Source organism: Amborella trichopoda, chromosome 3 (assembly GCF_054954075.1).
Source record: "Amborella trichopoda isolate Santa Cruz 75 chromosome 3, AtrichopodaSantaCruz75HAP2 v2.0, whole genome shotgun sequence".
Classification (NCBI taxonomy): domain Eukaryota; kingdom Viridiplantae; phylum Streptophyta; class Magnoliopsida; order Amborellales; family Amborellaceae; genus Amborella; species Amborella trichopoda.
Window position 1 is genome coordinate 43,368,883 of NC_142338.1, and position 15,689 is coordinate 43,384,571.

The 15,689-nt window shown below is 36.7% G+C and overlaps 2 protein-coding genes across 2 annotated transcripts; both read left to right on the forward strand.

Annotated features, from left to right (window-relative positions):
- Positions 1-5,097: 5,097 nt before the first annotated feature.
- LOC148782890 (uncharacterized) lies at positions 5,098-5,721 on the forward strand. Its single transcript, XM_088860400.1, has one exon. It carries the CDS (start codon positions 5,098-5,100, stop codon positions 5,719-5,721), a length of 624 nt encoding a protein of 207 aa, XP_088716526.1.
- A 1,269-nt stretch (positions 5,722-6,990) lies between these two features.
- Positions 6,991-7,335, forward strand: LOC148782891 (uncharacterized). The gene has a single exon (XM_088860401.1). The coding sequence runs from the start codon at positions 6,991-6,993 to the stop codon at positions 7,333-7,335; it is 345 nt and encodes a 114-aa protein (XP_088716527.1).
- Positions 7,336-15,689: the final 8,354 nt, after the last annotated feature.

Here is a 15,689-nt window from a genome sequence, read left to right on the forward strand (position 1 = left end):
AGATGCATGGACATGAGAAATAATGAATTTCAAGTTTTGGAAATAGTAGTTTTGGACTGTCAATTTTCAAGAATTTCAAGTCTTTATAGATCTGCTTGATCTACACTATTTTTGAAGGTTTAAATGTTATAATTAAAGATGAAATTATATTTTAAGGCTATCACAAATATTTTCAATATTAAAACCACATTTCTCAACACTCTTTAAAGGTGGGCTCTAATTTGATTGTTTAGAGCTTTGGCTCTATACAAACTACACCCTATAACAAAATATATAGACTATCCATTTTGCCTTTAAAAAAAGTGTTCAATGATCGGTAAGTGTTCAATGATCGGTAAGATCCGTACTATTTTTTTAGTTTCAAATTTTATTATCAGTATTGGAAATTAATTTATTGTCAGTGTTCAATGATCAGTAAGATCATAATTTTTAAGCTACATGATTCTTTTCTTATCATCACCTGTAACGATAATATCATCAACATAAATGAGTATAACTGTTGAATCTGAAATCCCATTTTTTATAAACATCGATGAATCAACTGAACTTCTAAGAACTCCGAAACTCATCAAAACAGAGCTGAATTTGGTATACCATGCGCAAGGTGATTGTTTAAGTCCATGCAAGACCTTCTTTAATTTGTATACAAGACCTTTCACATTTTCTTTAAAGTAACCTGGAGGAAGTCTTCTTCAAGGTCGCTAAGTAAGATGGAATTTTTAGTATCCATTGGATGCAGAGATTACCCACAATTAACTGCGATAGACAAAAGAACATGAACAATTTTAATCTTGGCAACTGATACAAAAATCTCTTTATAGTTGACTTCATAAGCTTGGGTAAATCATTTGGCCACCAACCTGGCCTTATGTCTCTTAATAGACTCATCACTATTATATTTTATTTTATAAACTCATCTACATCCAACTGCTTTCTTCCCCTTAAGTAGCTTGACAATGTCCCAAGTATGGTTCTTATCAAGTACTTAAAGTTCCTCTTTCGTGGTCTTCCTCTACACAGGTTGAGAAATAATACTTTGAAAATTGGATGGCTCAGATTGTTAGAAATAGATCTCAAAAAAGCAAAATAACCAAGAGTGAAATTTTCATAGGAAATATAATTTTGAAAGGAAAAGAAAGTGCATGATAAGTATAAAAATATTGAAGTCTAGACGAAGGTTAAGAGGTATGAGAAGACCTACGTAATGGGGATCAGGTGAGGCCATGGCCACGGCAGAGTCTTCTTCTTCTAAACCAATTTAGTGAGTTTTAGAGGTATCTTCAACTTTGGCTTAATCATCATGACTTGTTCCATGTATATTGACACATCATTGATACTAATATTAGGAAAAGGCAAACAACCTGTTGAACACTCCCCCTGAGTCCTATTTTCCAAATCACTCTCCAATGTGTCATGAAAATTGAACATCTTTGGAAATATGCATTTTTTTTTTTGTGGAATCATAATATTTGTATCCATTTTGAGTAGAGGAGTATCCAAGAAGGATACATATACCTGAACGTCTGTCAAGTTTCTCTGGTTGTGCTCAGCCACAAGAATATAAGACACGCATCAAATACTCGCAAATGGGACAAATCAATTTTTCTATTTTTCAAAATTTCAAGGGGAGATTTATCCTTAGGAAATTTACTTGGAAGTTTGTTAATCAGATAGCAAGCAATTAAAATAGCTTCAGACCAATAAATTTTAGAACATGCATCTGAAACATCAAAGTCCTTGTAGTTTTCAAACGGTGTCTATTTTTCTTTTCAGCAACTTCATTCTGCTGAGGTGTTCCAACACACGATGTTTGGTGTATAATACCAAGATTCAATAAATCCTCAGCAAAAGCTTTGTTCACATACTTTGTGCCATTATTAACCCATAGAATTTTAATCTTTCCATTGTATTTAGTAGAAATCAGTTTAGAAAATTCTTTGAACACAAGAAAAACTTTTGTTTTTTATTTCAATACATATACCCAAGTAGAATGGGACCAATCATCAATAAAAAAAAAAAAATGTTTAAAATTGACATAAGAATCAACTGAGGATAGTCCCCACACATCAGAAAAAAGGGCTCCTTTAAAATATGTATAGAAGTTGAAAATGAAGTATTGTCTGTTTTGAAAATTTACACACATCACAAGAATGAGAGTTTAAAGATAGAAAGGGCATTAACATTTTCAAAATTTTATCTAAAGGGTGTCCAAATCTCCTATGCCACAATTTGTTAATATTGAAATTATCTTAAGTAGCAACCAAAGCCTTATTCTTCTGATGGAATAAATACAGCCTATCAGACAATCTTCCTTCACTAATCTTCCTTCCCATGGCCTGGTCATAGAAAGTCACAGAGTTGCAAGAAAAAATAACATTGCAATTCATGCTCTGAGTAATTTTACTAAACGACATCAAGTTAGAGGAAAATGATGGTGTAAAAAGAACTTCAGAGTTTTCAAATTTGAAGAAGAAATAGGTCTTATCAATACCATGTATAGGAATTAATGAACCATTAGCAATAGACACAGGGGTCATATTTTCATTATTTTTAAGATTGGATAGACACTGTAAATTGACAGCCATATGATATATGGGCCCTAAGTCTATTATCCAAGAAAAAGTATCACAAGAAGATATAGAAGCAGAATGGTTACTTGTGTTTGGGCATGGATAAGAGGGTTCTTGTTTGGAGGAACAGACATTGTTATTACTTAGTTGTTGATAATGATCATACTTATAGTGATGAGTTTGAATGATTACAGTTTGAGCAGTAGATCTGTTGGGGCCGCTACCTCCACCATTATTTTGAAGCTTTTTTGTTTCATATTTCTCATTATTAGCATCCAGGGGAGATTTTTCAACATTTACTTTAAAAGTTTCAAAACCAAGATTCATGATTTTTTTCTTAATTATGTATCCAAGTTTAGATTTTTCAAAGAGAAAATGAGAAACAACTTTCAACCAAGTAAGATAATTTTTATTCAAAGGAACAATACTAAGTTTCATGCTGGAGTTATTTTTTGAATCTGCCATTATAAAGAGATGACAAGAACCATAACACTGACCTGATCCATGGCAAGGGTGATAAAAGAATAGAAGACGCCTCAATCAGAACCAACTGAAATCCTCAATAAGAACTATTGTTTCTCACTAGAAATCACCAATATGTTTCTAACAGCTTGTGTTTCTTTTCAAATCGGATCTTACAACTATTGGACTAGTAACCATGCTGAAAAAAAAAAAATTACCCTCATAATAATTTACAAACCAAGATCCAATAATTTACAAATCAAGAAACTTGCAAACCAAAACCTTGCATATCCATCCTGCTTCTTGCAAACCAAAACCTTGCATATCCATCCTGTGCAAGGAGGTCAACGTTGCAAATCACAAAACTTTCTAAACCACAAAACTTTGCCAAAGGTTGTAAACCAAAAAACTTCTTGCACGGTGGACTCCCCTTTGCACTTGTTAACTTATTGAGGCTTTCTGAATGCTACAATTACTTTCCGTGAGCCTGAGCTGGTGGATCTCAGTACTTCATCCTCTTTCTCTTCGACTGATGATGATGAATGGGAGTCCATGGTGGCGCCGGATGCTCGTCATGGGGTCTGTCCTTCTGGACCAGGTTCTTCATCTTCTACTCCCTAATTTTAATGAATTTTCTTTCATGGAATGTTAGGGTGATGGGTGACCCCAGGCGTAAAAAAGATGTTCGGTTTTTAGTTTCTAAGTACAAATCTATAATTTTGGCTTTACAAGAGACCAAACTTCCTTGTCCTTCTCTTTCTATGGCAAGGGAAGTTTGGGGCTTAGGGGATTTTTGTTTTTATGGTATTGATTCTTTTGGAAACTTTGATGGGATTTGGATTTTATGAGACCCATTGGTGCTTAGCAAATTTGTTGCAGTTGTTAAAGATAACTTCATACTTCTGGATTTTTTGGGGCCTACTCAGGGTTTTTCTTGGGGTTTTAAGAATGTGTATGGCCCTGCTATTTGTTCTTTGAAGCATATTTTTGTTGAGGAAATGTCATCAATCATTAGGGATTTTTCTTTTCCTGTTGTTATTGGGGGGGGGGGGTTTTAATCTTATAAGGTTGCCTAATAAATGTTTAGCAAGCCATCCAATTAACTCTATGATGAGATTCTTTAATAGGTTTATTATTGATAATGCCTCTTTAGACCCACCGATTGTTGGATTAAGATTCACTTGTTCTAATAATAGTGTTGGGAATCTTGCTATGCCCAAATTGGACAGGTTTTTTATTGCAACAAAGTGGGCAGAAGTCTTCCCCCTTGTTAATGTAAAATCCTTGGTGCATTTTTCCTCTGGCCGTCTTCATATTCTTTTGAATACCGGGAGTCAGAAGAGTGGCCCAAACCCTTTAGATTCGAATTAAGCTGGTTGGAGAACCATGAGGTGGTCGATCTTATTAAGAGAATGTGAGCTGCCACTGTGGTTTTGGAATCCTTAGACTTCCAAATCCACAAAAAGTTGCTGATCTTAAAGCACAAACTGTTGGAGTGGAGAAAGGAGAACCATATGAGTTTTAGAGCCAAGATTGATGGTCTAGTTGCTGAGATTGAATTGCTAGATCAAAATATTCAAGAGAGTGGTGTTCTAACTTAACAGTTGGTTTCGGAGCATAGTCTTAAAATCCAAGAATAGGAGGAGGCGCGGAGAATTGAGGAAATCTATTGGAAACAAGGATCTAGGAACAAATGGCTGTAAGAAGGTGTCCTGAATACGAAATTCTTCCATTCGATTGCTAGTGCCAGAAGAAGACAAAATGATATTTCGGGCCTTTCTATTCCTGGCATTGATCCGAATGATAGTGAGGCGATGGAAGGAGGGGTCATTCAACATTTTAAGAATGCTTTTACTAAGAAGGTGACCTTTCAGCCTAATTTTGATAATGTCCCTTTCCAAACTCTCGATAGCAGTCAGATAGTAACATTGGAAGGAACATTACCATTGTGGAACTTAGAAGTGCAGTTTTTGCATTGCCTGGAGACAAAGCACCGGGTTCGGATGGCTTCCCCCTAGCCTTCTTCCATAAATTCTGAGATTTGGTGTAGGATGATTTACTAACGATGGTGAAAGAATTTTTCAATAGAGGTCATCTTTTTAAAGAAGTTAACTCTACTTTTCTAGCTCTGATTCCTAAAAAATCTACGATCAGTGGGTTATCTAACATTCGACCAATAAGCTTGCTTTCAAGTGTTTACAAAATTATTGCAAAGGTCTTAGCAGAGCTTCTTAAAGGAGTCATGCCTTCTCTTATTTCAGCCTCACAATCTGCTTTTATCCAAGACCATCAGATTACTGATAGTGTCTTGGTAGCTCAAGAGTGTATTCACTCATGTATGTTGAGTAAGGGCTTTCAGATTGCAAATTCTAATATTATTGTTTTGTATTTACTATATGCATATGATATTATTATCTTTTGTGATGCATATGATGTACAGCTAGGAACTGTTGCAAGATTCCTGGAAATATGTGAAGTGGTGCTAGGAATTAAGGTGAATTTCCACAAGTCATCATTGGTAAGAATCAATTGTCATGAGCAGAATGCCAAGAATTTGGCACTTGTAACGGGATGCAAAGTTGAATCCTTTCCCATTACCTACCTGGGGTTACCGAATTTGGATTCACAATTCCCCATCGATGTTTGGGATAGGGTGATTGACATGATACAAGTTAAACTGGATTTGTAGAAAGGTAAATACTTATCCTTGGGGGGTAGGGTCACTCGTCTTAGATCATGCCTAGCCAATCTTCCTGTATATCAGATGTCAGTGACTAAAATTTCATCCCTCGTTGCTAAGAGAATTGAAAGAATGATGATGAGAGATTTTTTATGGGGTTTACATGGTGAAAACAGAAAATTTCATCTTCTTAGATGGGATAGAGTGTGTACCCCCAAGTCTGAAGGTGGTCTAGGCATCCACAATGTTAGGAATTTCAATCTTGCCTTGTTATGTAAATGGTGGTGGAGAAGTATTCATTTAAGGGATCACCTGTGGTGCCAAGTTCTAGTGGCCAAGTATGGACTGGACGGACGTGGTGTTTGGCCTGGTGGTGGTAGAGGTAGCAAAGTCTCTTATATTTGGAAAAGTATCTTTAATTGTAGGCCTATGAGATCTGGCTACTTTAGATGGAACACTGGTAATGGAAGACATATTATGTTTTCGCATCATAAATATTTAGGGGACTATCCACTGAAAGTGGCATTCCCCGAGTTGTTCAAAGTCGTTTCAAATCCAAATATCTTAATTTCTGATGCGATTGAAAGAAGAGACCTTAGGATCTCTTGGACCATTCCTCTTATGTATAAACAGCTGAATAATGTATTATTATCACAATGGTGTACATAATTGGAAATTTTGGATGAGGTCTATATTGCACATGATGCTAATGATTTGTTGATTTGGAAAATGGCAAAGGATGGTGTTTTTTTAGTTAAATCGTGCTAAAATTTATTCTTCCATGACCAATGGAGATGGTCTTCTTCTTCTATTGGCCAAGTATGGAAGTGGCCAATCTCGCAAGTTTTTGTTTGATTGGTTGCCCAAAATTGAATCTTAACAGTTAATAATGTCATCAAGAGGGGAAAAATTCTACCAAACATTTGCTTATTATTTAAACAAGATGGGGATTCGGTCAACCATCTTTTGCTTCATTATCCGTTCACTTCAAGGTTTTGGCATTGGTTGATGAGTTTGGTGGGTGTGTCATTTGCTCTTCCGCAGAATGTTCTTAACTGTATCCATCAGTTTTCTCCTCCTTTCTTGCCTAAAGTGGGCAGTATAATTTGGAAAATCGCAAAGGGTGTGATCCTTTGGGAGATGTGGAAGGAAAAAAACATGAGGACTTTTGAAGGGGTTGCTTCGTCTTTTGACAATTTGCTTCACCTAATTAAACTAGCTATGTGGTCGAGTATTTCAGTATCTAAGGAATGATGGGGTATCTCTAAAGTGGATGTGATGGTAAACCTCCTTAATTTGTTTCTTCTTGGTCTGCATAAATGTAAGCCAAAAGGCTCATGGATTCCTCCACCTTTGGGTTGTGTTAAGCTGAACTTTGATGGGAGTTCCTTTGGAAATCTAAGCTCAGCTGGTATTGGTGGGGTGTTTCCAAACTCCTCTGTTGTTATCCTTCTATCCGTTGCAAGTCCAATTGGAGTGGCTATGGCTAATTTGGCAGAATTACAGGTTGTGCTTATAGGGGTGGAGATCTTCATTGAAAGGAACATGAGCTCTTCATGTTTGATTGAAGGGGATTCTCTTAATGCGATTCATTGGTGTAGAAAGGACCAGCAGATTCCATGAGAACTCCACTCCTTATGGCTTAAGATTTTAGATATTTCCTCAGCTAATTCTGTTTCCTTTTCTCATGTATTCAGAGAGGCTAATGGTATTGCTGATACATTAGCCAGGGATGGTGTTTTCCTTTCCTCTCTTACTATCACTAATGTTGTAATCTCGTTCTAGTAATCAATAAAATTCTTGGATGTCTTTAAAAAAAAAGGAAATAGAGATGATGGCTCCATCCAATTGGTATGAGAGGAATTGTTTCTTGTCAAATGCAAGTCTTGACAATAAGTGGTCGTCTAAGGCCCACAAGGAAATTGGTTTTTGCAAATACTAAAAAACTTGTTGAAGGTAAACATGAATAAAGAGACGCTGGGGAAACCCGTCCGAGCTACAATACATCAAAATGGATGATGGGTGAAGCATGTAATGGACTCTCTATCAACGGCTAGAAATAGATCGGCTTGCTCCGGTACCGTGTTAAAGTTACAACAAACAAAATAGAGAAGAGCAGAGAGAAAATAGATCGACCTAAAATATACATAGTTCAGCAAAAGTGCATATATCTGCAGAGGGTAAATCAGTATTTCATTCATGGAGATTACTCTGGTTTACCAGAGATTTATAGAGTTACAACTCTTGCCTTTTAGGAAATAAATCTCATTACAATAGTAATCCCACAAAATAAGAAACTCAATAAACTCAATATAGGAAATTTAATATCTTGTAATATACAAGATATGAAACTTAATATTTGGTTCCAATAACTATCAACCTAAATAGTTCGGATAATTTTTTACAAGATGAACTATTTTTAGGATTTCAAATTCTCCTGTTCCTATTTGGTTCTTTTTTTTTCTTTTGTTAAAGATGATTTGTGTTTGTTATTGACATTTTTGTATGCGTTCTATAATTGTGAGATATAATATGGGTTTCTTCTCTTTTTAATGTTAACAAGATTTCATTGAGATTATGAGGAATTCATCAACAAAAACAAAAAGAAAGGGAAAAAGATAAAGAAGAAAAAAAGGAAAGCAAGTTGAGCAAAAGGCAATCACTACATGGTTGAAGCACACTTCTCTTCCTTAGAGACCGGAAATAATCTCATCCATAATTTGATTCCAAGGCCATGGGATCTTCTTCAGAGTCTTAGTGATTAATAACATTAGTCAGATCTTGTTGATCCATAATACGTTCAATTTAGTTCAACCTCATTTGCAGTACATGCATGTAGTTGGCCCTAGTAACGTCATATTGTTTCTCATTACTTTCTCGCATTAGACTTCCATACCCTACAATCTATTCATCATTTCTCATACTCCCATCGATACCTCAAGACTTTCTTGCGGGTTATTCATCCGGAGGGTTTAGGTTTGTAATTATATTATTTTCTGACTTACTCTAAATTATTATTAATTATATAGTTGAATATATAATTGACTTTTAAGTAAATGTTATTCTAAAATTTAAAAATGAAAAAAAAAAAAACATATCACGTAAGTGATATAACTATCAATCAAACCATAGGTCATGATAGTTTGATGGAAGTAGTGAGAAGAAATATGGTGACCTATGGTTTGATTGATAATTATTTCAATTGTGTGAAATGTTAATAACATTAGCCAGATCTTGTTGATCCATAATACGCTCAATTTGATCTTGCCAAATTTTAGTGCCCATAGTTTAACCTCATTTGAGTACATGGATGTAGTTTGATTAGGCGGTGCGTTTCGAACTTTATCGGTGGTTTACCTAAACTTTAGATTATGCCCCCTACCACTTCTGATTATGTGAGAGATATGTGGAGGGAGGCCGAGAGTCTCTCCTATTATAGCTCAAAGAAGACTCACTGGTATGGACTCATTCTGCGAATTGACTGTTTTCGATCAAAGCTGCATGGACCTTTATTTGGTATCAGGGATCATCTCAGCCTCTATTTTGTGCCCTATGATCCTCTAGATGCCACCAACAGGCTAAATGGTTCTCATGGTTGGCCCTGCACAATCATTTACCCACCATCTTTATTGCAACAGTGAGGCAGGCAGATCGACTCTATGTATCCTTTTTGTATGAACAATTATGATAGTCTATGCCATCTTATGTTTCATTGTGTTTTTTCATAGAGTGTTTAGAGATCGTTAACTTGGCGATGTGTAAAGCAATTTGTTCTTGGCAATTCCATTCCTGAGATGCTAAGGAGATGGCTACTCTTCGGGTTCAAATCCCATGGACTACTTCATGTTTGGACGCCTATCCTTTTCACTACTATTTAGTTGCTTTGAGATGAGCGCAACAAGAGAGCATTTGAGTCAAGATCCACCAGAAGAGAATAGATTGTGAAGCGTATTACTTTACATGTTCAGGTGCTTGCAGAGACTAAGAAGTGGGCATTTCATCTTTCAAAAAAGGCAACCATTGGTAACCTTCAGATAATGTGGCGTCAACAGAGACCAGTATCCTTCACTCCGGTAGCCTGCTCATTTCCTGAGGGCTAGAATTTTAAGCTCAATATTGATGATGCCTCCCTGAGATATCCTGGTTTAATAAGTGGTGGTGGGATTATCAGGGATAGTGATGGAGGGTTTATTGTTGCCTTTGCTAAGAATTTTGATATTAGCTTTAATAACCATGCAGAATTCTTGGCACTTGAAGAACGCATTCACTTAGCTTTTCAGAAGAATTGCCAGATAGAGAGTGACTCAACCCTGCTTGTGAATGTTATCCAAAACCAATGACGTGCTCCATGGCGGCTACAAACAATTGCAGATAATGGCCGTACCAGACTTTCTCTTCATAGATGGTCCATTGCACATGTCTTTTGTGAGGCAAATATGGTTGTTGATGCCTTCGCTAAGAGAGCATCTACAGGTCTCGGTATTACTATTTGGTTGTCGCCCACCTAATTTTATTTCTTTTTTATTACTTCAGGATCTGGCGCAACTGTCCTTTGATAGGACTGTAAAATAACTGTATTTCTTTTTTCTATTAATTAATGAAAAATCGGGTACGGGTCCTTCTCCCCCACTGACTTACCCTAAAAAAAAAACAACCCTTTTTAGTCATTCGAATCCCTAGATGTAAAATTCCCAAGCATCCCGCTCCTTCTTCAGAGTACAATCAATTATTCGGGATCATCAATCTCGAAGATCAAGGACTAAACACTTGTCTTCATTGTCTGATCCGGACCAACTTGAGGTGTCGGGCCTATGGACCCATCCCTCTGAGTTCCTTTTCGTCTTTTTATTTTTCTTTAATTTTTTTAGTTATTTAGTTTTATTTTCATAGTTATGTTTGCTTTCCTTTCATTTATATTATTCTTCTCTTAATTTCTTTAGTTTAATTAGTATTTTGTCTTTGCTTTCATTGATATTCATTCTTATTCCCTTTGAAAAGATAGTTATTGCTTGATTCCTTTCATTCATATTTCCTTTTATTTCCGTTTCTCTTCCAATGTCACACAACCAAGCTAGCTCAGTCGTGGATTTGCAAGGAATAGGTACTTCTAGACCGATTTCTATATAGATTTGAATTTGACGGAACCAACCTCTTTTCAACTCTTTAAATTTGAAGCTTGGACAAGATGTTAAATAGATCCGGCTTTGATTAGTTTGGTCAGTCTCAAAAACGTGTCTGAAGAGTTTGGGGTAAGTGTGAAGTTCGGTCAAGTGCAAGCCCTAAACTTCACTTCTGTTCGCGATATTTAAGAAACGAAAAATAAGAGTACATACCCGATAAAGGAGTTTGAAGGGCAACTGGTCCTACAATATATTGTGCACATAGTTAGAAAAATCAGGCGATCTAACCATTAACTGCCCTGTTAGATTAGAACTGGCCGGTGGTCGGTTCTAGTTCTGGGCGGTTTTGGTGCTCGACCAGTATTTAAAAAAAAATCAAAAAAATGTATAAATTCTCAAAAATAAGGAATTTGGTTTGTAATGTATTTTTTAATATTCTTTACATTATGGTAAAGATTAAAATTTATTTTTTTCATTAATACTCACTTTAATTGGAAAATTAATTCATCAAATTTTATTTCTTTCATTAATTTTCAATTTCATTTGCATGTGTTTTGTTTTAATTATTTTTTATATGCTTTTCATAGTTTAGCAGTTTTTTTTTTTAACTTTTTTTATTTTTTTAACACTTTTTTTACCGCTAGGGACTTTCCTGGTTAAAACGGTTGAATCGATCAGTTTACCGATTAGGCCAGTTAAACCGCTTCCAGGCCCATGTCTGGTTAACCGTTCTAGTTCGATTTTGTGTACATTGGTTGTGCATCATGAGGATAGTCTGTTCCTATGTCACAGTGCATCGTTGAACATTTCCTAACTCCATATGCCTATTGGTTCTTGTTTCAAGCCTCTCGTATCGTCAGATCACCTATACCAGTCAATCAAGGCTATTGTTTAGGCCTACTCCTATATTTTCGATCCCTTCCTCTTTTCAACTCTTTAAATTTGAAGTTTGGACATGATGTCAAACCGATCAAGTGCTTTGATAAATCTGGTCTGTCTCAAAATCGTGTCTGAATAGTTTAGTACCCACTGTGGGGCCCATCAAACTTAGGTTAAATGTGAAATTCAATCAAATACAACCCCAAAACTTCACTTAAAGGGGTTGTTCGTGATATTTTAAAAACAAAAAATACGAGTACATACTCGACAAAGAAGTCTAAAGCGTAACTGGTCCCCCGACGCGTTGTGCATCACGAGGGCAGTCTATTCTTATCACACAATGTGTTGTTGGACATTTCTAGCTCCAGACGCCTACTGGTTCCTGGTTCAGGCCTCTCACATCGTCAGATCACCTTTACCAGGTTGTTGTTTAGGCATGCTCCTATATTTTCCATCTCTTCCTCTTTTCAGGTCTTTAGATTTGAAGTTTGGTCACGATGTCAAATACATCAGCCTTTGATTAGCTAGGTCAGTCTCAAATTGCGTGTGAACAGTTTAGACCCATCATGGGACCATCGAGCATGGTTAAGTGTGAAATTCGCACAAGTACAACCCCTAAACCTCACTTCAACCTGATATTTTAGAAACAAAGGAGTCCGAAGGGAAACTGATGCTGTGACGCGTTCTGCATCATAAGGGAAGTCTATTCGTATGACGCATACTGCGTCTTTGAACATTTAAGGGTAGTCTATTCGTTTGACGCATAGTGCGCCTTTGAACATTTAAGGGTAGTCTATTCGCATGACGCACGGTGCGTCTTTGAACATTTCCAACTCTAGAGTTATTTAGGCCTGCTCCTATATTTTTTAGGGAAAATTATAAAAAACCTATCAAAATGGACTTTTAAATGCATTTTACCCCCACCCAACTTTTTTTAACAATTTTTTATAAAAAATCATGTTTCCAGATATACAAAAAGTTTTTTTTTTTTTTTTTTAAATACATTTCCCTCATGTAACAAATCATTTTCGGATCCTAATAAAAGGAAACGCCGGACCGCACTTGTACAACACCGGATTGCTCACTTCAAAACACCGGACCGCTACTTCAAAACACCGAACTACCCTTTTAAAATGTCGGACCGCCATATCAAAATATCGGACTGCCCCTACAAAATGCTGGACCGCAACTTGAAAATACCGGACCGCCCATTCCAACAAAAAATAATTGCTGGACTACCACCATGAGACGCCAAATTGCCACCATGGAACTCCGGACTGGCCATTCCAGCAAAAATAATCGTCGAACCGCCTGCTCTAAATGTCGGATTGCCCTCTCCAATGAAAATAATTTGTTATGTAAGGTAAAGGTATTTTTCGTCCAAAAAAAATGAACTTTTGTATAAAAGGGTATTTGCTAAAAAAAAAGTTGGATGGGTAAAGTGCGTAAAAAATCTATTTTGGGGTGCATTTTTCCCTATTTTCTCTCTCTATCTCACTCAACATATTTTTTTTTTCCTTGTTTTCTTTATGTTCCACAAATTAACCTTGCAAAAAATTAGTAAATAAACAATAAATAAGAATAGAGTATGTGCATTTTTTATTTTTACCTAGCCTATGGTTTTGCTTGCAAAATCTTAGCTAGATAGAATATTTACTTCCTTGATTGTGAGTTGCCAGAAATTTTCACCCATCCACTGGGTGCTCTTTTACACGCAATTGCACACTACTAGCAACTAGCGGTTTTATCCAGAAAACTATTTTAATTTTTCAAAAACCCCCAAACTCCGCATGAACATCGTGAGAGACCTAGCTCCTAGGAGACGAGGCGGTTCGGACTTGTGCAACCCTGAGTTTAGCACCACTCCATAATCCTTAATCCTTGGCCCTAAGAGCATCCTACAACGGTAAGATTGAGTCTCTTAAATAGCAAGCTTAGACATATGTAGGTGTATCTACACCTGAGCCACATTTTTCTCTTTTCACTCGCTTGGAACTTCACTGTGAACCATCCACCGATAAAAATTAGGTCAAAATTTATTTCTAACACTTTCTTGTGGTGGCGGCGGTGGCGGTGGTGGTGGCGGAGGCGGCGGCTTAGACTAAACTAGATTAGGCTACGTCACAACTAAACCGGGAGTGGCCCGGCTCATATGTCGAGCCCATGGCTTCTTCTCTGTCCAAGCTTGGGGCAGCAACCCGCCAATCCAAGGGGTACCACACCTCTCTGACCCATGAATGCAATAGTGGCGGAATCAACCTCCACCCACATGGAATTACTTCTAGACACCATGGTCACCAACATGGCACACTCAATAGCCAGGGTACACTCCTTGAGGAGTTAGTAGAAAACCAACGCAATCTTGATCGGTCGGGTCACTCTTGTATCAACGACTGGGTTAGCCAAGATATAGGGAAATATGAAAATCCTTCAGGGCGGGCATTTACAACTTCCATACCCTAAAGGACAATGTAGAAGAAACCTGAACATCTGAGTCATCTAGGCTTTTGTTGTAGTTGTCTAAGGTTGTAGGCTGAGAGGCTAGGAGTAGGGTTTCTGTCTGGAAGAATAATCCTAAAAAGTACGGAAAATGGTCTATATATACCAAAACTACCTCTTTTTCTGTCTGAGATAGTGCGACTTGTTCCATGCTTTCCTATTTGTCTTTTTTACTTTTTTTCACTGTTTGTTCTTTTTACAAAGTCGAGTTTAAATATTTGCTTTTTTTACCAATGTTCAGAGTTCAAACATTTTCTCTTCGTAGGATCAACCTTTTTTGGGGTGATATTCTTCCAAATGGGATATTTAGGGATTATTCTAAGGTTGAACTATGGTCTGGGCCTGGACTATAGTTTAACATGTCCTATGGTATGCTTTGTTCGGCTAGTGTGCTTCAGGGCTCAAGTATTCATGAATAAATCTAATTTTTAGGGGATGTCTATAGTCATTAAGCAAGTTTGTCTACCATTCTGCTTTCTTATAAACAAACCCAATGTCACAAACTCTGATTTTGCTCCACGTCTCATGATATTGCTCCACGTACTATGGTGAAAACACATCCAACTGTTAATGATAGTAAATCTCGAAGCTCTGTGCTCTAACTCACATCACTATACCCTTCCGACACTATATCATGACCAACAAAATGATAGCTCCTTGAAAAGTTATAGGGCTCGAGAGGAGGATGGGCAACGGCCCGGCCCAACCCACCTTTTTCTTATATTATTTTTTTGTTTTTTTTATTCTATTTTACATAGCCAAGCCGAGCTAGGGCTAGGGCCGGGCTTGGACCAAGGCCTTTTTTTTTATTTGATTTTTTTGACAATCGAACCTCCTTATAAATAAAAAAATAACCGAAATGAAAAATATCAAGAGGTCCCATGTTTAAAACATCAGATTGGAGGCAAAGTTGAAAAAAAATAAAAAAGTACGAGAGGATAGTCCTTCCACGTAAATACCACGTATTTTGAGCCTTTTCGTTATTACGGTGAAATAAAATGGTATGGACATAATTTTACCATAAAAAGTAGGTGGTTTCTTTGTATCATTTTCTTTTGGGAAAAATTTCGTACAGACCCCTAACTCCCCATCTTATTTCACAGTAGACCCTCTTTCTATTTTTCTTTTAAGTGGCATAAAAAACTCCTCAAGTATTTCACCGTAGCCCCTCATCTCTTCTCTTGCGCGTTTATTCATTTTTGGCCACAAAAACTATCTCCAACAAATTATTTTATTCTTTCTCAATCCAAAAGCTTTTTTAACCTTATTGGAAATAAAGGTGTTGGAAATAAATGAGATAGAATAAAACAATTTGTTGAGACTAGCTTTTGTGGCCAAAAGTGAATAAACGTTGGAGATAAGAGATGAGGGGTTACAGTGAAATACTCGAGCGTTTTTTTATGCCGCTTGAAAGAAAAATTAAAAGAAGGTCTACTGTAAAATAAGATGGGAAATTAGAGATCTGCACGAAATAACACC

What these genes read in the sequence shown, in the direction of transcription:
- LOC148782890 (XM_088860400.1), top strand. Translation starts at nt 5,098, where the DNA reads ATGGTGAAAGAATTTTTCAATAGAGGTCATCTTTTTAAAGAAGTTAAC.
- LOC148782891 (XM_088860401.1), top strand. Translation starts at nt 6,991, where the DNA reads ATGGTAAACCTCCTTAATTTGTTTCTTCTTGGTCTGCATAAATGTAAG.